General features: G+C 46.2%; 1 protein-coding gene across 1 annotated transcript in view; it reads left to right on the forward strand.

Moving 5' to 3' along the window:
- The window catches only part of LOC106592853 (rho guanine nucleotide exchange factor TIAM1), a 141812-nt gene that overhangs the window by 32660 nt on the left and 96189 nt on the right, over positions 1–12963 (forward strand). The window contains exons 6-9 of the mRNA XM_045690247.1: positions 2895–3080; positions 7709–7855; positions 8167–8241; positions 11307–11474. Of these exons, the coding sequence (XP_045546203.1) occupies positions 2895–3080; positions 7709–7855; positions 8167–8241; positions 11307–11474 (576 nt within the window). The remainder of the gene's footprint in view (positions 1–2894; positions 3081–7708; positions 7856–8166; positions 8242–11306; positions 11475–12963) is intronic.

The raw sequence follows: 12963 nt of genomic DNA on the forward strand, positions 1-12963 counted from the left end.
TCTGTAGCCCTCTGAACCCTCCAATCTACAGCTCTCCAGATCATTAGCCCTCTGAACCCTCCAATCTACAGCTCTCCAGATCATTAGCCCTCTGAACCCTCCAATCTACAGCTCTCCAGATCATTAGCCCTCTGAACCCTCCAATCTACAGCTCTCCAGATCATTAGCCCTCTGAACCCTCCAATCTACAGCTCTCCAGATCATTAGCCCTCTGAACCCTCCAATCTACAGCTCTCCAGATCTGTAGCCCTCTGAACCCTCCAATCTACAGCTCTCCAGATCATTAGCCCTCTGAACCCTCCAATCTACAGCTCTCCAGATCATTAGCCCTCTGAACCCTCCAATCTACAGCTCTCCAGATCATTAGCCCTCTGAACCCTCCAATCTACAGCTCTCCAGATCATTATCCCTCTGAACCCTCCATTGCTGTGAAACCCAACATTGGTGTTACATATGAATGAATACATATTATATATATACACTGCTCAAAAAAATAAAGGGAACACTTAAACAACACAATGTAACTCCAAGTCAATCACACTTCTGTGAAATCAAACTGTCCACTTAGGAAGCAACACTGATTGACAATAAATTTCACATGCTGTTGTGCAAATGGAATAGACAACAGGTGGAAATGATAGGCAATTAGCAAGACACCCCCAATAAAGGAGTGGTTCTGCAGGTGGGGACCACAGACCACTTCTCAGTTCCTATGCTTCCTGGCTGATGTTTTGGTCACTTTTGAATGCTGGCGGTGCTTTCACTCTAGTGGTAGCATGAGACGGAGTCTACAACCCACACAAGTGGCTCAGGAAGTGCAGCTCATCCAGGATGGCACATCAATGCGAGCTGTGGCAAGAAGGTTTGCTGTGTCTGTCAGCATAGTGTCCAGAGCATGGAGGCGCTACCAGGAGACAGGCCAGTACATCAGGAGACGTGGAGGAGGCCGTAGGAGGGCAACAACCCAGCAGCAGGACCGCTACCTCCGCCTTTGTGCAAGGAGGAGCAGGAGAAGCACTGCCAGAGCCCTGCAAAATGACCTCCAGCAGGCCACAAATGTGCATGTGTCTGCTCAAACGGTCAGAAACAGACTCCATGAGGGTGGTATGAGGGCCCGACGTCCACAGGTGGGGGTTGTGCTTACAGCCCAAGACCGTGCAGGACGTTTGGCATTTGCCAGAGAACACCAAGATTGGCAAATTCGCCACTGGTGCCCTGTGCTCTTCACAGATGAAAGCAGGTTCACAATGAGCACGTGACAGACGTGACAGAGTCTGGAGACGTCATGGGACGTCATGCGTCATGAGACGAACGTTCTGCTGCTTGCAACATCCTCCAGCATGACCGGTTTAGGCGGTGGGTCAGTCATGGTGTGGGGTGGCATTTCTTTGGGGGGGCTGCACAGCCCTCCATGTGCTCCCCAGAGGTAGCCTGACTGCCAGTAGGTACCGAGATGAGATCCTCAGACCCCTTGTGAGACCATATGCTGGTGCGGTTGGCCCTGGGTTCCTCCTAATGCAAGACAATGCTAGACCTCATGTGGCTGGAGTGTGTCAGCAGTTCCTGCAAGAGGAAGGCATTGATGCTATGGACTGGCCCGCCCGTTCCCCAGACCCGAATCCAATTGAGCACATCTGGGACATCATGTCTCGCTCCATCCACCAACGCCACGTTGCACCACAGACTGTCCAGGAGTTGGCGAATGCTTTAGTCCAGGTCTGGGAGTAGATCCCTCAGGAGACCATCCGCCACCTCATCAGGAGCATGCCCAGGCGTTGTAGGGAGGTCATACAGGCACGTGGAGGCCACACACACTACTGAGCCTCATTACATCAACGTTGGATCAGCCTGTAGTGTGGTTTTCCACTTTAATTTTGAGTGTGACTCCAAATCCAGACCTCCATGGGTTGATAAATTGGATTTCCATTGATTATTTTTGTGTGATTTTGTTGTCAGCACATTCAACTATGTAAAGAAAAAAGTATTTAATAAGCTTATTTCTTTCATTCAGATCTAGGATGTGTTGTTTAAGTGTTCCCTTTATTTTTTTGAGCAGTATATATATATATAGACTGATTCGGAGTGTGTGTGTGTGTGTGTGTGTGTGTGTGTGTGTGTGTGCGTGTGTGTGTGTGTGTGTGTGTGTGTGTTTTCGCACCACAAAGAGACTGATTCAGAGTGTGTGTGTGTGTGTGTGTGTGTGTGTGTGTGTGTGTGTGTGTGTGTGTGTGTGTGTGTGTGTGTGTGTGTGTGTGTGTGTGTTTTCCCACCACAAAGAGACTGATTCGGAGTGTGTGTGTGTGTGTTTCCCCACCACAAAGAGACTCATTCGGAGTGTGTGTGTGTTTTCCCACCACAAAAAGACTGATTCGGAGTGTGTGTGTGTGTGTGTGTGTGTGTGTGTGTGTGTGTTTCCCCACCACAAACAGACCGATTCGGTGTTAAAACCCTGTCATTACCTTTGATCCCTGTGGCAAGTGTCATGTTGCCTCTCAATCCCTTTTAATCAGCTGATGAGTGTTTACCTGTAGTTTAGTTTAGTATGAGCCTGTCTGGCGATGTGGGAAATCAGGCACTGTGTGTGAACAGGATGAAGAGTGTGTTTTTGTACGCAACTGGGTGTAACTGAAGTCAATAAAGGAGTTTTTATTTATTTATTTACTGTCCTTAGATACAGTAACTCCACCTGTAACGTAACACAACAATACTAATCAACCTCCCTGTCTGTCTCTCTCTCTCTTCCTCTCTCTCTCTCTCTCTCTCTCTTCCTCTCACTCTCTCTCTCTCTCTCTCTCTCTCTCTCTCTGTCTCTCTCTCTCTCTGCCTCTCTCTCTCTCTCTCTGTCTCTCTCTCTCTCCCTCTCTGTCTCTCTCTCTCTCTCCCCCCTCTGTCAGATCTTCCTGTGGGAGCAGAATCTAGAACAGTTCCACTTGGACATGTTCAGGTGTCGTTGTTACCTGTCCAGTCTGCAGGGAGGGGAGCTGCCCAACCCTAAACGTCTGCTAGCCGTGGCCTCCAGAGCCACCAAACAGGCCATGGGACGCCTGGGAATCTTCTCGGTGTCTTCCTTTCACGCGCTGGTGAGTGGGGACAAGAATCGCATGTGCAGAAGCGCACACACAGTGAGACTGATGTACACACACATACATACACATACACACACTCAAACTTACATATACACACACACACACACACACACACACACACACACACACACACACACACACACACACACACACACACACACACACACACACACACACACACACACACACACACACACTCAAACTTACATATACACACACACACACACTGACAGTGAAGAGTACCAACCCACCAAACCACAATGTCCTCCCCCCCCCATCAATCACAAGGGCATCAATCAATCACACGTTATTATCCCAGAGAAGACGCGTGTTTTGCAGGAAGTCAGTCAATGCGTTCAGGTGTACACATCCCTCTTTCGTGATTTCCCCCCTCTGGCTGATAGCTAGCCACTCTGCACCTCTCTCCAGCAGGGCCTGCTTAGCACCTGGTCAGTGTCCCAAATGCCACCCTATTCCCCATTGCACTTTTGGCGAGGGCCCATTGTGCCAAAAGTAGCGCGATGCGATGCGTAGGGAACAAGGTACCATTTTGGGACACAGGTCATGGTGTTGCTCCTCGGAGCTCCAACAGAATGTTCAAAGTTGGAGTGACATCATGAGTGGAATGTTAATAACAAACTCTGTTACCTGTGTGGCTGTTCACCTGGAGCCATATAAGGAAGTGGAGAGAGGCAAACCTGTAACAGGGAAATACCTATAGAGAGAGAGATAGGGGTTTTTAATCTGTTCTTTAACAGGCTGTGATTGGAGTTTCAATACCAGGCTCACGCCCCCTTATCCTCTATTCCCACATACAGGCTTAACTGTCTCTCTCTCTCTCACTCCCTCTCCTCTCTCTGTGTCTCCTCTCTGTGTCTCCTCCTCACTCTCTCTCTCTCTCTCTCTCTCTCTCTCTCTCTCTCTCTCTCTCTCTCTCTCTCTCTCTCTCTCTCTCTCTCTCTCTCTCTCTCTCTCTCTCTCTCTCTCTCTCTCTCTCTCTCTCTCTCTCAATTCAATTCAATTCAATTCAAGGGGCTTTATTGGCATGGGAAACAAAGCAAGTGAACCCTAAACAAAAGTGAAATAAACAAAAAAAAATGAACAGTAAACATTGCACTCACAGAAGTTCCAAAAGAATAAAGATATTACAAATGTCATATTATAGATATATACGGTGTTGTAACGATGTACAAACGGTTAAAGTACAAAAGGGAAAATAAATAAACATAAATATTGGTTGTATTTACAAAGGTGTTTGTTCTTCACTGTGGCAACATGTCACAAATCTTGCTGCTGTGATGGCACACTGTGGTATTTCACCCAGTAGATATGGGAGTTTATCAATGTTTAATTTGTTTTCAAATTGGGTCTGTCTAATCTGAGGGAAATATGTGTCTCTAATATGGTCATACATTGGGCAGGAGGTTAGGAAGTGCAGCTCAGTTTCCACCTCATTTTGTGTGCAGTGTTGCACATAGCCTGTCTTCTTTCTCAATAGCAAGGCTCACTGAGTCTGTACATACTGTAGCTTTCCTTAAGTTTGGGCCAGTCACAGTTGTCAGGTATTCTGCCACATAGCGTTAAGGGCCAAATAGCGTTCTAGTTTGCTCAGTTTTTTTGTTAATTTTTCCCAATGTGTCAAGTAATTATCTTTTTGTTTACTCATACTCTGTGGGGTCTGTTTGTGTTTGTCTCTCTCTCTCTCTCTCTCTCTCTCTTCCCTCAATTTCTACCTCCCTGTTTGTTGCACACACACCCTGTCTTTGTGTCGGTTCTGTCTTCTCTCTCATACTCTGTTCATCTCTCTTCTCCTCTCTTCTCCTCTCTTCTCCTCTCTTCTCCTCTGTTCATCTCTCTTCTCCTCTGTTCATCTCTCTTCTCCTCTCCTCTCTTCTCTCTTCTCCTCTCTTCTCCTCTCTTCTCCTCTCTTCTCCTCTGTTCATCTCTCTTCTCCTCTCCTCTCTTCTCTTCTCTCCTCTCTTCTCCTCTGTTCTCCTCTCTTCTCCTCTGTTCATCTCTCTTCTCCTCTGTTCATCTCTCTTCTCCTCTGTTCATCTCTCTTCTCCTCCTGTTCTCCTCCTGTTCTCCTCCTGTTCTCTGTCCTCAGGATTAAAAGCCTTAAAGAAAAACCCTACTAGACCAGTTACAGTTACCAGGAGGAGACCTTTGTTTGTGTTTTCTGTATGAGTGTATTATGACTCAATTATTATATGACAAGTATTTGGCACACACACACACACACACACACACACACACACACACACACACACACACTAGAAGTGTCCAGTTCAATGCATCTCTCTTCTCTAATATGAATTAACCCAGAAATGCCAGGATGTGTTTCAACGTGTGCATGTGTGTTTGTCCATTTGTACGTGTGTGTGTGTGTGTGTGTGTGTGTGTGTGTGTGTGTGTGTGTGTGTGTGTGTGTTTTTCCCCACCACAAAGAGACTGATTCGGAGTGTGTGTGTGTGTGTTTCCCCACCACAAAGAGACTATTCGAGTGTGTGTGTTTTTCCCACCACAAAGTGGGTGACCAATAACATGGATGTTGATTAAGTCAGGCCCCCCCCCCCGCTCCTCTCTGATTCAGAAGGATTGGATTAAATGCGGGAAGACACATGCTGGTTGACTAGATATCCCCTTTACACACACACACACACACACACACACACACACACACACACACACACACACACACACACACACACACACACACACACACACACACACACACAGAGAGTGGATTACATCTATCACTTGAGTTACTGTAACACAACCACTGACCCAAATGCTGATCAGTTATCATAGACCTGATAACGTCTCAAATTTTCGTTGACCCAATAACATTTAGTTAGACCGCAATAGGGTTCTCTGAGAAGGTGAGGTGACACACGTTTCAGCCAATCCCGTCCTCTGTGATGTATATAAAGTGTAATAGTTGAGATGAAAACACTGATATGGTTTCAGGTGTGTCTCCTTGTTGTTTCAGCCCGTAACCAGGTGCGTGAGGTGGATACTTTGGTTTCAAAGTAGATTTGTTGTGTAGACTACCCAGAATCACTCTGTGTGACCCGGATTACCCAGAATCACTCTGTGTGACCCGGATTACCCAGAATCACTCTGTGTGACCCGGATTACCCAGAATCACTCTGTGTGACCCTGTTTTAGCCCACTGCAGTAAAAGGTTATTAAGTGAGCCATCAATTAGACCTTAGACACTAGTGAGTCTTACAATCAACTAATTTGGATTGATTTATTTGACTTGATGTACAACATTGGCTGCTAAAAGCTGAAATGCAGTTTGTACCTAAATAATTAAGTTTAAACCTAAATAATTCAACAAATAGGCAAAAAAAAACGACATGATAAATGTCTTTGTGAGGATGGAGAAAGGGAGCATCACGGTCACGGCAGGTGAAGCCTCAGGAGCGTAACACACGTTTCAGTGTGTTACGAGGTCCGGTCTTGAAATCCGTGGTCCAGAACGGATAAACAGGTAGTGAGTGCACCTCGGAGCAGAGCCACCACAGGTAGCTAACAAACTACTCCTCGACCAAACACGCAGCACCCGCCTGGGTGATTCCCTGGACAGTCTCTGTGCTCCGGAAAGCTCACTACACGTTTGTCTTCCCAACAATGTGCCTTTGCCTTCTCATGACACCCTGCCATTTCTGCTGTCACTCTTTCTTCAGGATTCTCCTCAACCTTCAGCATTCAAATCAAAACAGCTAGCTAGTCAGCCAACTAGCTAATGTTAGCTAGCAAGCTAGTCAAACCAACTAGATAATGTTAGCTAGCTAGCTAGTCAAACCAACTAGCTAATGTTAGCTAGCTAGCTAGTCAAACCAACTAGCTAATGTTAGCTAGCTAGCTAGCCAAACCAACTAGCTAATGTTAGCTAGCTAGCTAGCCAAACCAACTAGCTAATGTTAGCTAGCTAGCTAGCCAAACCAACTAGCTAATGTTAGCTAGCTAGCTAGCTAGCCAAACCAACTAGCTAATGTTAGCTAGCTACCTAGCCAAACCAACTAGCTAATGTTAGCTAGCTAGCTAGTCAAACCAACCGACTTGATAGTTTTGAAACACCATGGTGGTTTAAGACATTTAGAGATACTCTATTGTAATTATATTCATTGTTAATTTAAACAAAACTTGTAAAAAAAATTCTACCAAAACAACTGAATATGACTAATATAACATTCTAATTGTATATTGTAAAATTATATATATTATAATTGTATATATATATATATATTATAATTGTATATTATAATATTATATATTAGAAATGTATATTATAATATTATATATATGTATTATAATTCTATATTATAATATTATATATATATTATAATTCTATATTATAATTGTTTATTAGAATATTATATATATATTATTATGACTAATATTATAATATTTACAGGAGCGATTACGCTATGCTGCCTTTAAGGCGCCATGCCTACTCAGCCAATCAGTCTAGAATCTATTGATCTGAATAGATTGTTGAGAATATGATGTAACACATATCAATCAATCAATCAATCAATCAATCAGAAACAATAAACAGACAGTCACTCTTCTAATCAACTAATCAATCAATATATTGATCTGACCCTCAGGTGGCGGTACGTACAGAGAGCGCGGTGAGGAAGCGGTCCCAGGCTATGCCCCGCCCCTCTAGTAAACGTCGGAGTCGCTTCTCTTCCCTCTGGGGGCTGGACACCACATCTAAGAAGAAGGTTAAAGGTCGACCCAGCATCAACCAGGTTAGTCACCTTTTGAATTTTAACCCTGACTCCTGACCTTTAACCCCTAACCCTTATTTCCTGGATACCACAAATAATGAAGAAAACAACATGTGTCGTTTTGGAAATAGTCACTTTGACCTGTTTATTTCTACTTTAGTTAACGTATGTCTTTGTTGTCTGCTGTTAATCTATCTAATGTTATGGTGTGTGTGTGTGTGTGTGTGTGTGTGTGTGTGTGTGTGTGTGTGTGTGTGTGTGTGTGTGTGTGTGTGTGTGTGTGTGTGTGTGTGTGTGTGTGTGTGTGTGTGTGTGTGTGTGTGTGTTTGCAGGTGTTTGTTGCTGGAGGGGAACCAGTGATCAAACCAACGGAGAGAATGTTTGAAGATACGGCCAGTGAGAAATCGGTAAGAGTCAAAAGCATATTTTACCTCTAAAGGTGACATGGAACAGCTGTGAGAGAAAGAGGGTTCATCTGAGGACACAGCTAGAGAGAACCCAGTGACAGAGAGAGAGATGCTTTCCTGAGGACACAGCTAGAGAGAACCCAGTGACAGAGAGAGAGATGCTTTCCTGAGGACATAGCTAGAGAGAACCCAGTGACAGAGAGAGAGATGCTTTCCTGAGGACACAGCTAGAGAGAACCCAGTGACAGAGAGAGAGAGAGTTGTGAGAGAAAGATGGTTCATCTGAGGACACAACTAGAGAGGACTCTGTGTGTGTGAGAGCAGCGAAGACAGCACAGTAAGCTCCATATTTCGTGAACAAGGGAAGAGCCTGCTGTCACTTTCACCTATCTGCAGATGGAAACACACTCACACACACATTATGTAAAGCCCCACTGGGATTGTGGGGGTTAGAGTTCTCTCCACACACACCACATGTGCCATACTGTGTGTTCTGGCAGAGGGAATGCGGGGGGTCGAGACTCTCTCCAAAGTTAGGTTAGGTGAGTGGGATGTGTATGTTACAATACCATGCAGCTGGCCTTCTGTCCATCCCCCACTAGTGTGTGTGAGAGCTGGGAAGATGGGAACAGTCTTCCTTGGTGGGCTAAGGACCAGGAGGGGAGCCAGATGGTACAGGGAGTAGGGGGAGTTCACTCTGTCTGTCTGGTGTTAGACCTCTCTCTCCCCTACCTTATCTCTCTCTGTCTCTGTCTCTGTCTCTCTCCCTCCCCAACCTTCTCTCTCTCTCTCTCTGTCTGTCTCTCTCCCTGCCCCAACTTCTCTCTCTCTCTCTGTCTGTCTCTCTCCCTCACCCACCTTCTCTCTCTCTCTCACTCTCTCTCTGTCTCTCTCCCTCCCTCCCCCACCTTCTCTCTCTCTGTCTCTGTCTCTCTCTCTCCCCTACCTTATCTCGCTCTGTCTCTGTCTCTCTCTGTCTCTGTCTCTCTGTCTCTCTCCCTCCCCTACCTTCTCTCTCTGTCTCTGTCTCTCTGTCTCTCTCCCTCCCCCACCTTCTCTATCTCTCTCTCTCTCTCTCTCTGTCTCTCTCCCTCCCCCACCTTCTCTATCTCTCTCTCTCTCTCTCTCTGTCTCTCTCCCTCCCCCACCTTCTCTCTCTCTCGTCTGTCTCTCTCCCTGCCCCACCTTCTCTCTCTCTCTCTGTCTGTCTCTCTCTCCCTCACCCACCTTCTCTCTCTCTCTCTCTCTCTGTCTCTCTCCCTCCCTCCCCCACCTTCTCTCTCTCTGTCTCTGTCTCTCTCTCTCCCCTACCTTATCTCGCTCTGTCTCTGTCTCTCTCTGTCTCTGTCTCTCTCAGTCTCTCTCCCTCCCCTACCTTCTCTCTCTGTCTCTGTCTCTCTGTCTCTCTCCCTCCCCCCACCTTCTCTATCTCTCTCTCTCTCTCTCTCTGTCTCTCTCCCTCCCCCACCTTCTCTCTCTATCTCTCTCTGTCTCTCTCCCTCCCCCACCTTCTCTCTCTCTGTCTGTCTCTCTCCCTCCCCTACCTTCTCTCTCTGTCTCTCTCTCTCTGTCTCTCTCCCTCCCCCCACCTTCTCTATCTCTCTCTCTCTCTGTCTCTCTCCCTCCCCCACCTTCTCTCTCTCTCTCTCTCTCTCTCTGTCTCTCTCCCTCCCCCCACCTTCTCTCTCTCTCTCTCTCTCTCTGTCTCTCTCCCTCCCCCACCTTCTCTCTCTCTCTCTGTCTCTCTGTCTCTCTCCCTCCCCTACCTTCTCTATCTGTCTCTGTCTCTCTGTCTCTCTCCCTCCCCCACCTTCTCTATCTGTCTCTGTCTCTCTGTCTCTCTCCCTCCCCCCACCTTCTCTATCTCTCTCTCTCTCTCTGTCTCTCTCCCTCCCCCACCTTCTCTCTCTATCTCTCTCTGTCTCTCTCCCTCCCCCACCTTCTCTCTCTCTCTCTCTCTCTGTCTCTCTCCCTCCCCCACGTTGTCTCTATCTCTCTCTGTCTCTGTCTCTGTCTCTGTCTCTCTCCCTCCCCCACCTTCTGTCTGTCTGTCTGTCTGTCTGTCTGTCTGTCTGTCTGTCTGTCTGTCTGTCTGTCTGTCTGTCTGTCTGTCTGTCTGTCTGTCTGTCTGTCTGTCTGTCTGTCTGTCTGTCTGTCTGTCTGTCTGTCTGTCTGTCTGTCTGTAGATACCCCCATCTCTCTTTCTCACACACACACACACACACACACACACACACACACACACACACACACACACACACACACACACACACACACACACACACACACACACACACACACACACACACACACACACACACACACAGTTAAACAGGGGACCACCGAGGTAGACTGACACACTACCAGCGGACAGATGGAGATGGTACCGAGGGATGGGATGATGGATAGATGGAAAGGAGAGACAGACGGGATGGGAATTGGATAGATGGGGGATGGAGGGATGGAGGAACAAAGAGATTGGAGGGAAGTAAGAAGGAGAGAGAGAGAGAGAGAGAGAGAGAGAGAGAGAGATTTGTTACAGCCTTATTCTACACACAATACCCCATAATGACAAAGCAGAAACCGTTTTTTTACATTTACGTACATAAGTATTCAGACCCTTTACTCAGTACTTTGTTGAAGCACCTTTGGCAGCGATTACAGCCTCGAGTCTTCTTGGCACACCTGTATTTGGGGAGTTTCTCCCATTCTTCTCTGCAGATCCTCTCAAACTCTGTCTGGTTGGAAGGGGAGTGTTGCTGCACAGCTATTTTCAGGTCTCTCCAGAGATGTTCAGTCGGGTTCAAGTCTGGGCTCTGTTTGGGCCACTCAAGGACATTCAGCGAGTCTGGCAGGATGGTAGTCTTAGTGACAGGCAGGATGGCAGTCTTAGTAACAGGTATTTCAGGTAATAGTATGGAGTATTTCAGGTAACATTATAGAGTATTTCAGGTAATAGTATGGAGTATTTCAGGTAATAGTATGGAGTATTTCAGTAATAGTATTCATTTAGTTTGTTATCATTTTAATTCCCTTTCTCCTTAAACCTCTATTTCCATATCCAGAAGGAGGAGGGTTCATTGAAAATTATTCCCCAGGACAGCGTGGACAGTGAGATTTGGGTTCCTGACTACCTGGCCCCGTCCTGGGTGTGTCTACCTAACGACCAGCCTGTGCTAGCCGTCATTCAACCAGGGGAGACTGCAGAAGATACGCTGGACACTGTCTGCAAGGTGGGTTACTTAGATGAAGTTAGTACATAGATTATACATGTTACACACTACACCTAACAACCAGCTTGTGCACAGTACACTTTTTCAGTGTTAAATCAACATTTAAAGAGTTAATTTTAACACTATCTCAGAGTACATATGGTGCCACTCTACAGAGTGTCAAAACTACTCTGATTATAGTGTTGCATTATGACGAGTGTTAATGTAACACTCCGTGGTGTCAAATTAATACTGCATTAGACTTGAGTGTTACTTCTATTCTAGTGTTAATCTGGAGATAACTCCTGTGAGTGTTACTTCTATTCTAGATTGTCACGATTGTCGTAAGGAGTGGACCAAAACGCAGCAGGAAAATGTATACTCATCTTCTTTTTTTTATTTGAGGAATGAAAAACAAAATAAACACGTATACAAAACAAACGACTCCAAACAGTCCCGTCAGGTGCAACAAACACTAAACCAGGAAATAACTACCCACAAACCCCCATAGAACAAACACCCCTACAAATAGGACCTTCAATCAGAGGCAACGAAAAGCAGCTGCCTCCAATTCAAGGTCAACCCAATAAACACCACATAGAAATAGACCAACTAGAAATAGCATAGAAATACACTAACATAGAACATAACCCAAACAACCCCGAAACACCCTAAACAAACACCCCCTGCCACGCCCTGACCAAACTACAATAACAAACAGCCCCTGCCACGCCCTGACCAAACTACAATAACAAACAGCCCCTGCCACGCCCTGACCAAACTACAATAACAAACACCCCCTGCCACGCCCTGACCAAACTACAATAACAAACAGCACATGCCACGCCCTGACCAAACTACAATAACAAACAGCCCCTGCCACGCCCTGACCAAACTACAATAACAAACAGCCCCTGCCACGCCCCGACCAAACTACAATAACAAACACCCCTGCCACGCCCTGACCAAACTACAATAACAAACAGCCCCTGCCACGCCCTGACCAAACTACAATAACAAACAGCCCCTGCCACGCCCCGACCAAACTACAATAACAAACACCCCCTGCCACGCCCTGACCAAACTACAATAACAAACAGCCCCTGCCACGCCCTGACCAAACTACAATAACAAACAGCCCCTGCCACGCCCCGACCAAACTACAATAACAAACACCCCCTGCCACGCCCTGACCAAACTACAATAACAAACAGACCCTGCCACGCCCTGACCAAACTACAATAACAAACAGCCCCTTTACTGGTCAGGACGTCACACAATTCTAGTGTTAATCTGGAGATACCTCCCATGAGTGTAACTTCTATTCTAGTGTTAATCTGGAGATAACTCCCATGAGTGTAACTTCTATTCTAGTGTTAATCTGGAGATAACTCCCATGAGTGTTATTTCTATTCTAGTGTTAATCTGGAGATAACTCCCATGAGTGTAACTTCTATTCTAGTGTTAATCTGGAGATAACTCCCATGAGTGTTATTTCTATTCTAGTGTT

This window comes from Salmo salar, chromosome ssa11, assembly GCF_905237065.1.
Source record: "Salmo salar chromosome ssa11, Ssal_v3.1, whole genome shotgun sequence".
Taxonomy (NCBI): domain Eukaryota; kingdom Metazoa; phylum Chordata; class Actinopteri; order Salmoniformes; family Salmonidae; genus Salmo; species Salmo salar.